A 15,991-nucleotide genomic window follows, 5' to 3' on the forward strand; every position below is an offset into this window, starting at 1 on the left:
TGGTGGAGAGAGAGAGCGATCCTAAGATGCACTGCAGTATAGGAATGCCAAAGTCATAAAAACCTGGACCAAAGTGGTCACCATCATACTTATTCACAAGCTGATGTTCTGCATACGGATCCCATCTTTGCCTCTACCAACATCCACCAACTGTTTGTGATTGGTTAAAAAAAAAAAAAGTAGTAAATACAAAACAAAGAATGTTTTCTTTATACAGTATTTTTTTAAGTTTCTCAGCATACTATTTTAAGGCTCAGATCAGTGTTTAAAAATCTGTGCAAAAAGGAAATGCTGATTACAAATTGTTTTGACTGTGATAATGAACACAACTCAAATCATGAGTCATAATGCTTAAAACGGAAAAACATCAAATTGATAAAGCTGGATGCTATAAAGAGTTTATATTTAGCTTTACGTTTGTACATACGTAATTAAAATATTAACAATAAGTAAAGTCTGGCAGACCCTGAGAATTCCTCCCATTTAAAAGAAGTAATTACAAGATTGAGAAACACTGTCCCTAAGAAATAAAATTTTCAAAATATATTATGGTACAACTTAGCACTGTTTTTCATGTTAAGGAAAAAAAGAGCTAAGGGGAAAAAAAGGAGCTACAGGAAAGGTATAGAAAGTTTAAGAATAACTTGTAAGTATGTAACAAGGAAGAGCCAAATCTGACTACCTGTTTCTTTTACTTTAACCTTTGCTTTCCAGCTGCTTTTTTTCACTAAAAGGATACTGTCTATCCATAATGGCTGGCTCAGGGAACTGTGCCCCTCTGCCTGAATGTCAAATCAAAGTGCCTTTGTTCAGGGAAGCATCCTGACCCTGTCAACCTGTGAATGTCTGCAAGAAAGAAGAAATTAACACATCTCCTCCCCAAGGCTGGCCATTCCAGGGGATATTTGCAAAACTTATGGCCTTTTTACTTTACTTCCTCATCTCCTCCCCTTCCCTGTTCTATAAAAGAAACTGACACCCAAACCCCCATAAGATAGTTTTTTTGGAGACGGTAGTCCGCCATCTTCTTGGTGTGCCAGCTTTCCGAATAATTCTGAATAAAGTTATATTCCTTGCCTCAACACCTGTCTCCTGATTTATTTGCCTGTCATAAGGCAAGCAGAGTGAGCTTGGACTCGTTAACAATAAATAAATGAAAAAAACAGTATTAAACCTGAGAAACTGTACACAACAAATTAAGTCTCTCAAGTAAAATGAAACCCATTTTCACAGAAGTATAAAAAAATCTGTTTATAGTTACAAAAACTTTAAAAGTTTATATAAGGCTATAGTGCCAAAAATAAACATATACTCTCACTCATATTTTAAATATTAGAAAAAACTATCTAATGGTTGCCCTTACAATCTTGAACGAAATATTTTTTAAATCAAAAATTGAATTATTGCCAAAATATAAGATTAATAAATTATGAAACTGCTAGAAGCTATATTAAGAGCAATAAAAAGTAGAATGCTTAATGTATACTTTAATCATTAGGAAACTCAGCTTCCCTTCGGGCAAACAATGCTGAAGTCATAATTCTTCCCTGATTTACTTTTAAAGACATTTCAGAAGTATGATAATTCCAAAACAAAAATAAAAGAGAAGCCAGGACCAAAGGAAACTAGATGGGCAATCAAGAAACAGAAGTCTTATTCCTGGTTCTCCAAATTATTCTGTGTGGCTCCAGGCAAGTAATTTACAACTCTCAATTCTACTCATTTCCTAGTGATGGAGTGTAAACCAAGAATGTCTCTAAAGAGAGTTCCTCAGGAAGCAAGCACTTACCATATAAATGATGTTGTTACCTGAGTCTATTAAAGACCAAAAAATGTCTCTGAGGGAGGACACCAGGGCCCACCTCTAAGAACTACATGTAAGAGACAAGAATAGCAAAAGAACACACCTTCAGGTTTTGGGGTCGACTGAATTTGTTGAGAAGTGCAGTCTGAATGAGCTCCCACCGGCTCCCTGCAGTTCGCTCACCATTCTTTAAGGAAAAGAAAAACATGAGGAAACTATTCCAAGTTCTTTTACATGGCAGAATCAGAAGTCAAACAGCAAGTATTAAAATACCTTTCAGAGACTAAAAGAACATCAGTTCTGTTCAGTTTTGTTCTTACCTCATCTTCCACCGGGTACAAGTTTTGTTCTGAACAAGGCATCTTAACATGCTTGTTGTCCCACAAATCTTTAAAATGTGTTGGGAAAGGTTTAGGAACTTCTCCTGCTCGCAGAAGATCTACCTGAAATACAAGAAAACTGTAAGTGCATAAAAACTAGGCATATCTCTTGAACAAAATAATCCAAAGAAAGCAGCCAAAGCAAATGTTATAAAATACAGACCAGCTCCTAGGCAAGAAATCTCATGTCTTTTTCAGTTGTTCCCACTCCTTACCTCCAGTTAATCAGTTTCCAAGTCACCATGTTCTCGGCATTCTATCTTCATCCCATCCAGCCCCCACCGCCACCCCCGGTCCTCATTATTCATTGCCTGAATTTCTGGTAACAGCTTTCTATCCTCCCTAACTCCAACTACTCCCAGACACATTCATCCCCCATAAAACCCTTATCCCCACTTGGGAATAACAGTATGTTTCTAAAGTATCCCCAAGCTTCTAATCCTATAATGGCTCCCCTCTGCCTATACTTTGATTCTAATGATTCCAGTTTTTAACATTCTCTCTTACTGCAAACACTATCTGGGTAAACATCTATTCTGACCTTCAAGACTCAGCTCAACCTTCATTTCCTCTAAGAAGTCTTTAAACTTTCTAATAGGCAGTTAAGTGTATTCTCTCTTGTTTTATTAGATCATTATCATACTAGAGCACACTTTTTTCCCTTCCCCCACTAGACTCTAAACTTCTTGAGAAGAGTAATTATATTAACTTTGTATTTTGAATATTTACAACAGAGCCTGACATGTGTGTTTCTAATACATATAAGTGTTTACATACATATAGTTGACCCTTGAACAACACGGGTTTGAACTGCATGGGTCCACTTATACAACCATCTTTTTCAATGAATACGTACTACAGTACCACACAATCAGCAGTTGACTGAATGTGTGGATGTGGAATGTCGGATATAGAGGGCCAACTGTAAAGTTATACTTGGATTTTGGACTGCCCAGAGGGTCGGCACCCCTAACCCTCGAGTTGTTCAAGGGTCAACTGTATATGTAAATATACACATATATGTATATGCATGTATATGTATGCATATATATACACATGCTACTTATAATAAGCATTAAGTAAATGTTTGAGGAAAAAGATACTTTACAACAAAATAGCTTTACATTTTGCCTAATCTGGACATTTCATATAAATGGAATCATACAAAATGTGACCTTTTGTGCACGGACTCCCACTTAGCATAATGTTTTCAAGGTTCATCCATGCTATAGCATAAACCAGAATTTCACTGTAGATCATCAAATAATCACATAAATAAATAAAAAATTTCAACTGTAAGATGCTATAAATGAGAGGTTCATAGTGTCATAAGAACCTTTCTAGACAATTTTAACTTATCTGGTAAGCTTAGGGAAGGCTTTGAGGAAGTAGCAATTGAACTCAACTCCAAAGGATAAAAAGAAGTAGGAAAAGGCGGAAGAAACAAGAAAAGGGAACAGCCTTGAAAAGGGAAAGCTGCTGTCAAATAGGCAGCTTCATTAAAAGTCTGCAAGCCAAGATAAATAAATTTATAGGCCATTTATATAGATAACCATTAAAACCATGAGTGTGTATAAGACTACCCCGAGAGAGAGACCTATGAAAAAGCTTCGGGGAACTCCAACGACGTTTAAGGGCCACATATAGAAAAAAAGCTAAAAGGAACATAAGAAGTGGCTTAAGGAGGTAGGAAGAAAATCATGGTTATATGGTGCCAAGGAATCCAAAGGATAAGAATATTCCAAGGAGGAAAGAATAAAGAATGGTCAAAAGTGGCTGAGTCACCAATCATGCCAAAAGTATTTTCACCTCCATATGAGGATCCCAAAAGTGATTCTGTAAAGATGTTCCACGTAATCTGAGGTGACAAAAACAGGTACCAGGAGAGGTTCACACATAGGGGAACATATATATAAGGATATGCTTTGGATGTCTGTCTGTCTAAATGTGTGTGTGCATGTGCGTAGTGCATGCACCTACACGTGTTTGCCTTATGTGTGTACATGTTGGTGTGTGAATGTGTGTGCGCATGTGTGCGTTTACAGATAATCAAGCACTATTATGTCCATGCAATTTCAGATTGCCTTACATTTCTAATGCTAAATATCAGCTTTACTTTATTACTTCAAATTCTGTAACTATTAATATCTGGCATCTCAGAAATGTAATTAAGGACTGTCTATTTAATAACTAACTATTAATTATACATATATCATATTACCATATTCAGGAAAAAGAATCTAGAAGAAAATACACCAAACTGTTAAACTCTGGGAATAGGACTGAGAGACACTTGGGTTTTCTGAGGTATACACTTTCACATAACGGTTGCTTTTTTTTTTTTTCCCATTGAGCCTATATTACTTTTGTAATAAAATAAAACTTTTATAAATTCGTTGGATATCTAACAATAAATAAACAGTAGTTACAGAGATTAGGTAATGATGGTATAAGATGCTTCAGGTTTTCTTTGTGGGTAGTGGGAGAAAGGAAGCAGGAAAAGTCAAAATATCACTTACTTCCCCCGATCAACCTTTTCTCCAGATCTTCACCATTAACATCTTGTCAGTCATCCAAGTCTTTTCTTAATTTTACACACACTATCAATGCCTCCTTTTCCCTTATCACCCATACTTAAGAATTCACCATGTCCTATCAATATTACCGCAAAACAATGCAACCATTTATTCTTTTTTATTCCCACGGTTATTACCCTGTCTCAGTTATTTCCAAACTTTTAAAAAAATTTTTTCTTATTTTTTTCAAACTTTTTAAAATAGCAAAACTCTTTTTTCCCTAAGAAATGTGATACAAAATCATTATATTTAAACATAAGCTATTTAAATAAATATAATTTTTACAGTAACTTTACATATTCTAACATCAATAGCAATGAGGTTAAAGGACTATAAAATCTGAAATCAGGAGTTAGAGATGACAGCTAAAGCTTACCTCAACCTACTATTTATCTCTCTTATCCAGTATTAAGAAAATCCTATTCACACACCAAAATAGTTGCAAATGGTATCCTTTTTTAACTGATATTTTGATGCTTAAGGAAATTCTTCAAACAGCAGTGGCAAGAGAACCTTGATTCTATGATCTGCATAAAAATGAGCTCTCCTGGTAAAATCTGCTGGTTAAAATATGGTACTAAGCATTTTAAAATTTGAGTGCATTTGTTAGTTCTTTTACTACAGGTTTTTCATAGCTAAAAATATAATTTAGAAAAGAAACGAGAGTCAATTTCAAAAGAACCCCTGAATCACTTCCATGCAGCACAATTTGATAATTATTGTTTTCGTTTTCATCTCTTAGCTGAGCTCTTACATTACCTTCCCGTTTCCAATGTATCCTCACTTCAGTTTTCCTTACTTATACCTGTCTGATCAATCTTGCTATACATACAGTACAGCTATTGTCTACACAGACATTTTAATGAGTTCCAATTCCTATAGACTCAAGTCCAGTTCCTGGCACCTGAAGCCCTCTACAATATGGACCCAATCCACTTTTCAAGTCTTCTCTTCCACCATTTCCCATCCAAATTCTCAGTTCTAGCAAATCAATTGTTTTTCATTACTAAAACAAATAGTTTTTAACCACACAGCCTTTTCCTATACAGATTATGTATCTGTCTGGAATTCCCTTGCCTTACTAAATTAACTCCACCTCAGAAATTTCTGCTCATCTTTAGGAGCTCAGTCCAACCCCACCACCCTGCTCAATGTTGCTTCTACCTAACTATGTTAATAAATTCTATACTTCAAAATATTTAATCACATGTAGACTAAGTTGTACAAGAAAAGGGATTTTTTTTTAAGTAGCCCCTGCGAAATCTAATACAGCATCTGACTAATAAATGGGATGAATATTTAATCCTCTATGGGTTTTGTTTGTTTGTTTGTTTTGGCCACGCCACACAGCTTGTAGGATCTTAGTTCCCTGACCAGGGATCAAACCCAGGCCCACAGCAGTGAAAGCGCTGAGTCCTAACCACTGGACCACCAGAGAATTCCCAAGAGATGAATATTTAAAACTATTCTATGAGTGGTAGAAATCTTCTAAAATTGGATTATGGTGATGGTTGCCTAAGTCAGTATATGGGCTTCCCTGGTGGCACAGTGGTTAAGAATCCGCCTGCCAATGCAGGAGGGACAGGGGTTCGAGCCCTGGTCTGGGAAGATCCCACATGCCACGGAGCAACTAAACCCGTGCACCAAAACTACTGAGTCTGAGCTCTAGAGCCCACGAGCCACAACTACTGAGCCCCTGTGCCACAACTACTAGAGCCTGCGCACCTAGAGCCCGAGCTCCGCAACAAGAGAAGCCACTGCAATGAGAAGCCTGAGCACCATGACAAATAGTAGCCCCCACTCACTGCAACTAGAGAAAGCCCACGCAAAGCAACAAAGACCCAACGCAGCCAAAAATAAATAAATAAATAAATTTTTAAAATTAACTAAATATCACTGAATTGAGTACTTAAAATGGGTTAATTTTATATACCTCAATAAAGTTGTTGCTGTTGTTGTTGTTTTAAAAAAAGAACCCATGGACAGTGTGAAAGAGGCTACCAGGGGTTAGTTAGGTATGGGAAGTTATTGTTTAGTAGGCAGAGTTTCTGTGTGGGAAGATGAAAAATTTCTGGAAATGAATAGTGGTAATGGTTGCACAACACTGTGAATGGACTGAATGCCAATGAAATGTACACTTAAAAATGGTTAAGATGGTATATGTATAACCACAATTTTTTAAAATAAGGTTTTAAAAATGTTGAGTTTGAGATACCTGTGGGACAGTGAGGGAGATGTCTAGAAGAATCTAAAGCTCAGAAAAGAGGGTAAAACTGAAGAATGATTTGAGGATATTGAACGACATACAACTTTGAATTTTAGTACCTAACATGTAGTGGGTACTCAATAAATATTGTCAATTGAATTTTTTTTTAATCCAATAAATTTTCTTAAAAACACAGAAAATTTCAATTTTCTCACCAGCTAACAATGATTCCTCTTATGGATTTGTTAAGTACCGTGTTAAGTAAGCTATTGTTATATTTCTCCATCCTGTAGAATTCTCAGTACTTTATATATGCAGAAAAGAGAAGCACTTTCTATGCTTTGGTCTGTTTTTCACATTTATAAGTATCAGAATAAATTAAGACTTAGTATCTTCTCTCTTTATAGGTAAGAGGTAACACCTACCCGAATAGTCACTGTGTGATTGGCAGATGGTCTCAAGGGAGGCAGCCGGACCCCACACCTTGGCATTCTTCTCATCTCCTCAATAGGAGTTCCAAGCCATTTCTTATCTGGAGAAAGGTGAGGTGGAATGTATTTAGGGATCTTCCTTTCTGTTCTTTGATGTTTGATTTCACATTGTTCTTTTCTAAGATCAAAACAAATGTAATCAGTCACAAACCACTTACCGTTTAAATTTACTTAGATGCACAAGTGAAAAAACTTACCCAGAACGTTATTGTTTAAAATGTGCCAAACTTGCCCTTTCTCCTTTGTATTTAGAAAACAAAACAAAACAACAAAAATACCTTATAAGGTTTACAGTAAAACCCGAGAGCTTATTTTCAATAGTCTGTGGAAGGAATTTCCAAACACACGTAAACCCCCTTCTGAAAAAAGGGACCGTGTAAAAATATATACACTGCCAAATGAGTCATGATTCACAGTATCAGCTACTTCTCAGGACTCTAGACAGTAATTTGCAATGAAGTGAACTTACTATGGCACGCTTGCCATAAAGATCGCAAGAATTACAGAGTAGGCTTTAAGATATCATATGGGATAATTGCATAAATAAATTCTTTACATTTACATTTTTTTGTAATCAGACCGGGATTTAAATCCCAGCTTTACTACCCACAAGTTACATAATTTCAGTGAATTCTCTAACCCAAATCTCAATTTTCTCATTTGTGAAGTGAGTACAATAACACCTGCCTGCCTGTTAGAGCATTAGAGAAGGTGCATGTACAATGGCCTAAGAAAACAGCAGTTACTATCATATTTATGTTCTAATAATTCCCATAAATCTCAGAAGGAAGTTCATGAAACTAAAGTCTGATTATTTATTTACTTCTTGTTTTCTGTTTCTGGGATTTTTAGAATTTAACATTTTGAACCTAGGTTTAAATTTAGCATAAATAGTTAACAAGAAAGACAATTATTTCTTTGCTTCAGTGTAAACCATAACTTTGTTAAACCCCCCCTTACAAAATTATAAAACATGTTACACTACTGAAGATACTCTTGATGGCAAAAATTACCTTTTGTCCTCTGCTTTCGGCATTCTCATGAAATGATCTGTGATTTTAGAATCCTTTTTCCCATGTTGCTTAGAATTTCTGCCCTCTACATTCAGGCTAGAAGTACATCCAGGTAGTTTGACATTTAAATCATTCATTCCAGCGTGACTCTCTCCTTCAAACTGGAAATGTAATCGAATCTCACCTCCCTTAGCAGAGGACCGTTTCCTCAATTCAGTGTCAGCTTCTCTTACTTGGAACCTTGAAGGTTTATTTGCTGTTTGGGCAGAACTATCTTCCTGTTCATCAAAACCTGGACTTGTCTCTTCATCTGCTTCTGAGTCCTGACAACTATTTTTGGAATTATCTACATCCATTGGTGACTCGGGTTCACTTTCTTTCTCAAATGCAGGAGAATTTCCTAGGCTACTTTCTTGTCTACTCAATTTGTTGGCATTTTTCAGTCCGGTACCAACATCCTCAGAGCCGATATCTGACAAGGGGCTCTCTGGCACCACGTCTGTCTCTTCCTGCTGACACCCTGCACAGTCTTCGGTGGGATGGCAAGCCTTGCTACACTTCTGGCGGCTTCTGGCTTCTACACCCTGTTCATCTTCTGTTGTCTGTTTTGCATTCGCAAGCTTTATAGGTGTCAAAAATTGTTGATTATCTCTACTCTCCTCACTATTTGTGTCGCTGTGATCATCATTTTGGGGTGACTGATCAATGTTAGCATTACTGAACTGCTCTGGTACCAGAGTTACTACTGGAGGTTCACTTTCCAAAAGTCGCTCTGAATGTTTCCCTTCCTTTTGCCACTTACAGATAGCTGCAGTCTGATGCTGGTTCAAATACTGTGTACTTTTTTCAACTGGTGATTTATCAAAACCTAGCTGAGAAACATTTTCTAATTTTTCCATGTTATGTTGATAAAAGTTATCTTTCTGTACAGAACTCATCATGGATTCTTCTCTTGTATTGTTGTTTTCTTTACTATGCAAACTACAAAAGAATAGAAAGAATGATACAACAGAAAGAATTTATGATGCAAAAATGTCACTTACCTGAACACACTCCTACAATGTCACAGCATTAATTAAACTACTTGTGATTACCTGAGCATACAGCATGCTCTTTCATGGGTCCATGTCTTTGCACATATGCCTATAATGCCCTTTCCCCAATTGTGTGCCTGGCAAACACCTGCCACAGTGCAGTGTTAAACTTCACTCACCTCCTGTGCAGTCTTTCCTGTAAAGGTAAAGCTGATTGTCTGTTTTATATGCTAACCACCACTGTACCTTGTTTAAATCTTTACTGTTACATTGATCACACCATGTAATCATCACGTGTTTTGGTGTCTGTCCAGCACACTACACTATAAGTGTCTTAAAGGCAAGAGACTATTCTCTTTCATCTCTGTATCTCAAGTATATTGGACCATCCCTGGCACATAGGAGACTCTAAAAAATTATTATTTATTAAATGAAATGTAGATAAAGAAAAATGGGAAAGCAAAAAGAAGAGAAAACAGCATGAAGCACAATAAAACATCCATATATCATGTTATTCATTTCTCTATATAGGCATGGCTCTTTACCTTTCTGATTCAGCTGTCTTGAGTCCTTTCGTGTCCATCCAACTGGTAATAGTCTTCTGTTTGAAAACTGTAAAAAAAAAAAAAAAAAATTAATGTATGTGCATGCATACCTTCAAAGAGAAAATACCTATAGCAGCATATATGCATGGAAGGCATTATGACAGGTTTCTGTGGATTAAACAACGATTAATCACTCCTTCCCCACTCAGGCAATGGGAGATAATACATTTGGCATAGAAGAAAAAGTGACCAGACCCTAAAAGAACTGGTATGCCTAATGGATGAGAGTACATGCTCTGAAATCAGATTACCTAGATCCAAATCTGGCTCTCCTACTGGATTCCTGTATGACTTTGTGAAGAGCCATTTCTCTGTGTCTCTGATTCCTTATTAGTAAACATGCAAATTAATAGTATCTCTCCTGCGGTTATTGTGAGGTTTAAATTAAATAATAACCATTGCAAAGTGTTTAGGGCACTATCTGATATATGTTCAGTAAATATTAGTTCTTAATTATCATTAGTATCAAAAGAGATGCTGAGGGAGTTCCCTGGTGGTCTAGTGATTAGGATTTGGTGTTTTCACTGCCATGGCCCAGGTTTAATCCCTGGTCGGGGAACTGAGACCCTGCAAGCTGTGCGGCACGGCAAAATAATAATAATAATAAATTTAAAAAATAAATAAATTAAAAAGATTCTGATAAGAAATTAAGATATTTCTGAGGAAAAGACTACTTTAGGGAACTGAAGTAAATGGGATCATCTGATAAGTAGTGCTTGAATTGTGTCTTGAAGAATAAACATGTCATCACATAAAGGGAAAATCAGAAGCAACGGAACCAATGGCAGAAAAATATAAAGAAAGCAACAGAAAATATGGCTGAAAAGTCAGCTAGGACCATGTCATAGAGATCCCCGAATAATCCACAAAGAGAGGTACAAATAAGTGTCAAAAGTCACACTCAGAGTTATAATGCCAGAGTTCAAATCTAGGAGGCTCCAAGTCAGGCAGGATACATAGCCTGGAGGGCAGATGTGAAGGGGCACATCAGTAGAAGCGAGTGAGGAAGGTATTGGTCTAGGTCAGTGGTTCCCAAACCATCTGAATCATCAGGAGGCTGACAACAAATGGATCCAAGGGCCACACCTAGACCTTCTGAATCAAAATCTATATGTGATGATGGAGGTATGAGGGAAGCTGGAATCTGTATTTTTTTTTTCAAAAAATGATTTTGATGATCAGCAAGGTTGAAGAACTTCTGGTCAAGATCTAAAAATAGCCCTTGTAAGGACAGAGAATAAAAAGTTGAGAAGTGAGAGTCATTACAGACTTCACAATGATAGGAGAAGTTAAAGGTGACACTAAGCTTTAATGCTTGAGACTTGAAAGATGATGACAACATTAAATAGAAATGCAGAATATAAAAGAACTGGATTTAGGGGAAAAATATGATTGGGTCAATACTGAACACACTAAATTTGAAATGCCAGAAAGATAACTAGACAGAAATGACCAGCAGACAGTAGCAAAAGTAGAATTGATGGTTCAGTAAGGGACATGTAACATAAATAAATTCAAGCCACAATTTATATAAACATTAGAAATTTAAGCATACTTTCAAAATTTAATGTACTGCATATGGATTACATGTATATAATATTTTTGTATAAGAAAATCTTGAACATTCTCAACCACTGTCTAAATTGCAATGTAAGAATCTAGGTACCTTAGGTCATAAACTCCTCTTATTTACCTATGTCCCCTCAAACACCATAACATGAGATACCATCCCAAATATATGAAAATCAACAATTTATTTACCACTGCATTTGAGTGCCATATAATTTATACTTTCCACAAAATCTTTTATTAGCATTTTTAAAATCATTTCTTTCACAAAAAAATATATATACATTTGATATTTCTTGTTAAACACCACTACTTTCCTGACTTTATTAAGTTACTACTTCTGCAGCAAATCAGGCTTCAGAGAAAAAATTAGATTCAGTCACAAGGGAGTAAGAGGATGATCCACTTGGTTCTGAGACTTTTTCTACAGTTCCATCTTCTCTATTTAATTTCCTTATATCAAACACAGCAAGTATAGAAAATCCTCAAAGTACAAATTAGCAATGAGCCAAAAAATTCATTTTTGGGGTCAGTGTAGAATTTAAAATACCTTTTTCCATAAATGTAAAGATTCAATGGTATGCAATGGCTAGGTTCCTATAACACACATGGCACTATGATGACAAGTCTACAGAACCTAAAGAGTGCATGCATCATTTCCTAAAAACCAGGAAGAGTGTTCCAGTGCAGTTGAAGGAGAGGTCTCCCTCCTGCAGCTCTGATGCTGAGAATGTGTTCTCTCTCTAGCTTCAGGCTTCCTATCATAATCCTGAAGCCTGAGAACAGGGTGAAGGAGGAGAAGCAAGAGGTGAGGAACTGACATTTCCTGCTAATAAAATGGTCTTCAGTCCTTCTGATGGCCCCAGAGAAAGGACAGCCTACTTCTCTTTCCAATACCACTACTTCTGGCTTCAAAAGGTTTCTTTCACAACACATCACAGGACTGTATCAGTTGTACCCCTCTTACTCCTGAAGTAAGCATAAAATGATGTGTCCTGGGTTCTGTGGAATTTCTTTTAACTAGAAGTAATCACAGCAAACAAAAAGGGAGGCAATAGAAGGTGATGAAATATCAATAGATACGAGATCTGGAGTCAAACAAAATCCTGGGCTGAGCTCTTTGCTCAGTCACTTACTAGCATGTACTTCCATTTCTTTAAGCCTTTATTTCTTCACCTGCAAAATGGGGTTAACAATACCTATTTCCAAGGCTTATGTGGATCAATGAGAGAAAATATTGTGCCAGTCTCACAAAGCAGAAACTCAACAAATGTATTCTCTACCAACATTTCCACCCAATCTCATTTTTCACTGAGATCAGTAGTTCTCTAACTTTACTCTGACTTCACACCATTTACATAATCTCATAAGTAACCTCACTCAGTAACCAGCAAATTTCAATTAGCAAATCATTCAATTAGGTGCTAGAGATACCAGCAAAAGGCACAAAATGCAGTAAAATTCACCTGCATTTAAAGGAACACCCAGACCTTCACAAAAAGCCTCTTTCCTCCAGCAGCAGCAAGATAAGGCATGGGAAGGAAGGGTGTGGTGAGACCTAAGAGCAATGGACAGTGGGAGAGTTTTGAGGTGAGGAAAGAGGTTTGAGGTGCTTTTTACAGCACTGAGGCTGAAAGAATGATAAGGGGGATGGGGGAAAGGCAGCTCTAGCCTCCCACCCATCCACCACTGACCTACACTTGGATCATCCCTGGAGCGAGGAGAGAAACTCTAGGTAGTTATAACAGGCATAAAAGGGGAGCTCCTACAGCAACACAACTGGATAAACCATTCCCCATCAGAGTGTGAATAGCATGCTGAGTTCTGCCTATATGCAGATTTGCAGATTTCAATCGGTATAAGAAATATGCCCAGGAAGATAAATAACACAAAATTTAAAGATACTGAATATCCATTTCCCTATCTCACTTCTCCTAGGATAACTATATATATACATTTTAAATATCAAATTCCTAAAAGAATTCCAAAATCTCAAACAATAGATTTTGACACAAGTTTAGATTTTGAACATTTTGTTAATTGGTGTCCTGTGCCAGGTATACAGAAAACATTTACACACATGTACAAGTACAGCCCAAGTATTAATTCACTCCCTCTTCTGCGGAAAATCAGGAGATCCAATTATTGAGGACTGACAGCACCCCCAACTCACTCCTTCTCCTTTACATGCAGATAAAGTTAATAGGACCACAAATTAGCCTGTCACAGAAGTCAGATACAGTACTTGGAGGTCACCCTTAGTTCCCCTCCCCTCCATTCTCCTTCAACAAGTTCTCTGAAATCTACATCCTAAATCTTAAACCCATCCCTTCCTCCCCATCTTCAAAATAGCACCAATATTAAAAGAACAGTTACACCACTCACTGGGCAACTACATTTGTTTCCTGCAACTGGTCTCCTTGTCTACAGTCTTGACTTTCTCTAACCCAGCATTTCACAAACTACAAATGACCAACATTTTTTAATGAAATAATACAGACAACATGATAATGCAGCACACATAGTAAAGTATTATTTCATGAAACATTTGTTATAAATATGACCTATTTACCAGGAGAGAGAGAGAGAGAGAGAGACAGAGACAGAGAGAGACAGAGAGACAGACAGAGAGAGACAGAGACAGAGAGACAGAGAGAGACAGAGAGAGACAGAGAGAGAGAGAGAGAGAGAGAGAGAGAGACAGAGAGACAGAGAGAGAGAGAGAGAGAGAGAGAGAGAGAGAGAGAGACAGAGAGAGAGAGAGAGAGAGTGAGATAGAGAGAGGGAGATTGCTTACTCTGTGTACCAGGTGAAATTTATACTGTGGGTTGCAGTCAGAAAGGTCCAAAGATCACTGCCTACGCCATCTTTTCTAAAATATTAACCAAATGATATCCCTTTTCTTACAAGCTTTTTAGTGGCTCCCCGTTAACCACAGATCAAGTCCAAACTCCTTGAAATGGCACTTGAGTTTGTCCATAAATTAGCTCTTGCTCCCCTTCCCAGCCTCAGCTGAGTCTTGTCATTCTGGTCTTCTATCAAGCCACCTTTTGTACATGCTGCTCCCTCTGCCTATGTAATTTTTTCTTTCCTTGGTTTATACAGCAAATCCTGCTCATCCTTCAATACTAAGTGCAGGTCTGCTCCTCATTGTCTCCAAGTCCTGAGAGAACTAAGTGTACACCATTCATCAGAGGACTTCCTAACCTGTGCCCATTCTCTTATACTGCTGACCAACACATCCTTTTTGAAATTCTCCCGTCCTTGCATGACACAACAAAAGCAGGCTTTCCTCCTACTTCTCTGGCTGCTTCTCTTCAGTCTACTCTTACATGGTGGTGTCTGTCCTAGGTCGCCTGTATTTTCACTACATGATTTATACTATCTAATCTACTACCATCATATCAATTATGGTGTATGTGACAATAACTCCCAAACCTGTATTTCCAGCACAGATATATTTCTTATGAGGTACAAACCCACGTAACCCATTCCCTCCCAAATCCATCCACTTTTCCCCTCTCCTACCTACTGCCTGCAACCAACTATTAACCATCATTATCTCCCATCTAGACTAACTCCTTAACTATCTTGGGCCTACACTTCTGCTCCCTTTCAATCTATTCTTCATTTTCCACACACCAGCCACAAGGACCTTTAAAATATATATTTTTAAATAAATACACATATATTTAAAATATATATATCCAATCAAGTCACTCCCCTACTGAAACCCTTTAATAGTTTCACATTGCCCTTAGAAATAAAGTTCAAAACCCTTAGCATTGCCCAGTATGATCTGATCTTTGCCTACCTCTCTGCAACCTCATCTCTCACTACGCTCCCCTGATGACAATATGAATCAGCTGCACTTTGAGATCACTTCATTAACTTCTCTTCATCTAGCTAACTCATCACTCTTCAGTCCTCGGAATAAGGTTCTTATCTTCTGGCTGGGAGATTATCTTTGAGCCCACAAACTGTATTAGGTACACCTGACCTTCTACCATAATGCTCTGTTCCTTCAAGAATTAGAACACCCATTACCCTTTATTATGTTAACTTCCCTAATTGTCTATCTCTCCTGATAGGTTTTAGGGTCTGAAGGCAGAGACCAAGTTACTTTTGTTCAACACTGTACACCAGAAACAAGCATAATGCAAGCTAAGAATAATAGCTCTGCACCCAGGGACTTAGAATGTAAATTGAGATAAGCTGTGATTTTCTTTGCAGCTTTCTTTCCATCTAGAGGCTGAAACGTCACATACACAATTAAACCTCCTTAACGACTAAGGCAATTTCTCAGTCAAACC

General features: G+C 37.3%; 1 protein-coding gene across 8 annotated transcripts in view; it reads right to left on the reverse strand.

Annotated features, from left to right (window-relative positions):
- The window catches only part of PARG (poly(ADP-ribose) glycohydrolase), a 116,762-nt gene that overhangs the window by 99,973 nt on the left and 798 nt on the right, over positions 1-15,991 (reverse strand). For 5 of the 8 annotated variants that reach the window (XM_032608007.1, XM_032608010.1, XM_032608009.1 and 2 more), the window contains exons 2-6: positions 10,050-10,116; positions 8,471-9,451; positions 7,392-7,575; positions 2,125-2,247; positions 1,908-1,991 (exon numbers count right to left, since the gene is read on the reverse strand). In XM_032608007.1, coding sequence (XP_032463898.1) covers positions 1,908-1,991; positions 2,125-2,247; positions 7,392-7,575; positions 8,471-9,451; positions 10,050-10,116 — 1,439 coding nt within the window. Of the gene's footprint in view, positions 1-1,907; positions 1,992-2,124; positions 2,248-7,387; positions 7,576-8,470; positions 9,452-10,049; positions 10,117-15,991 lie in introns of all 8 variants that reach the window. The other 3 variants (XM_032608013.1, XM_032608008.1, XM_032608014.1) reach the window with 1 other exon arrangement.

Source organism: Phocoena sinus, chromosome 16, assembly GCF_008692025.1.
Source record: "Phocoena sinus isolate mPhoSin1 chromosome 16, mPhoSin1.pri, whole genome shotgun sequence".
Lineage (NCBI taxonomy): Eukaryota > Metazoa > Chordata > Mammalia > Artiodactyla > Phocoenidae > Phocoena > Phocoena sinus.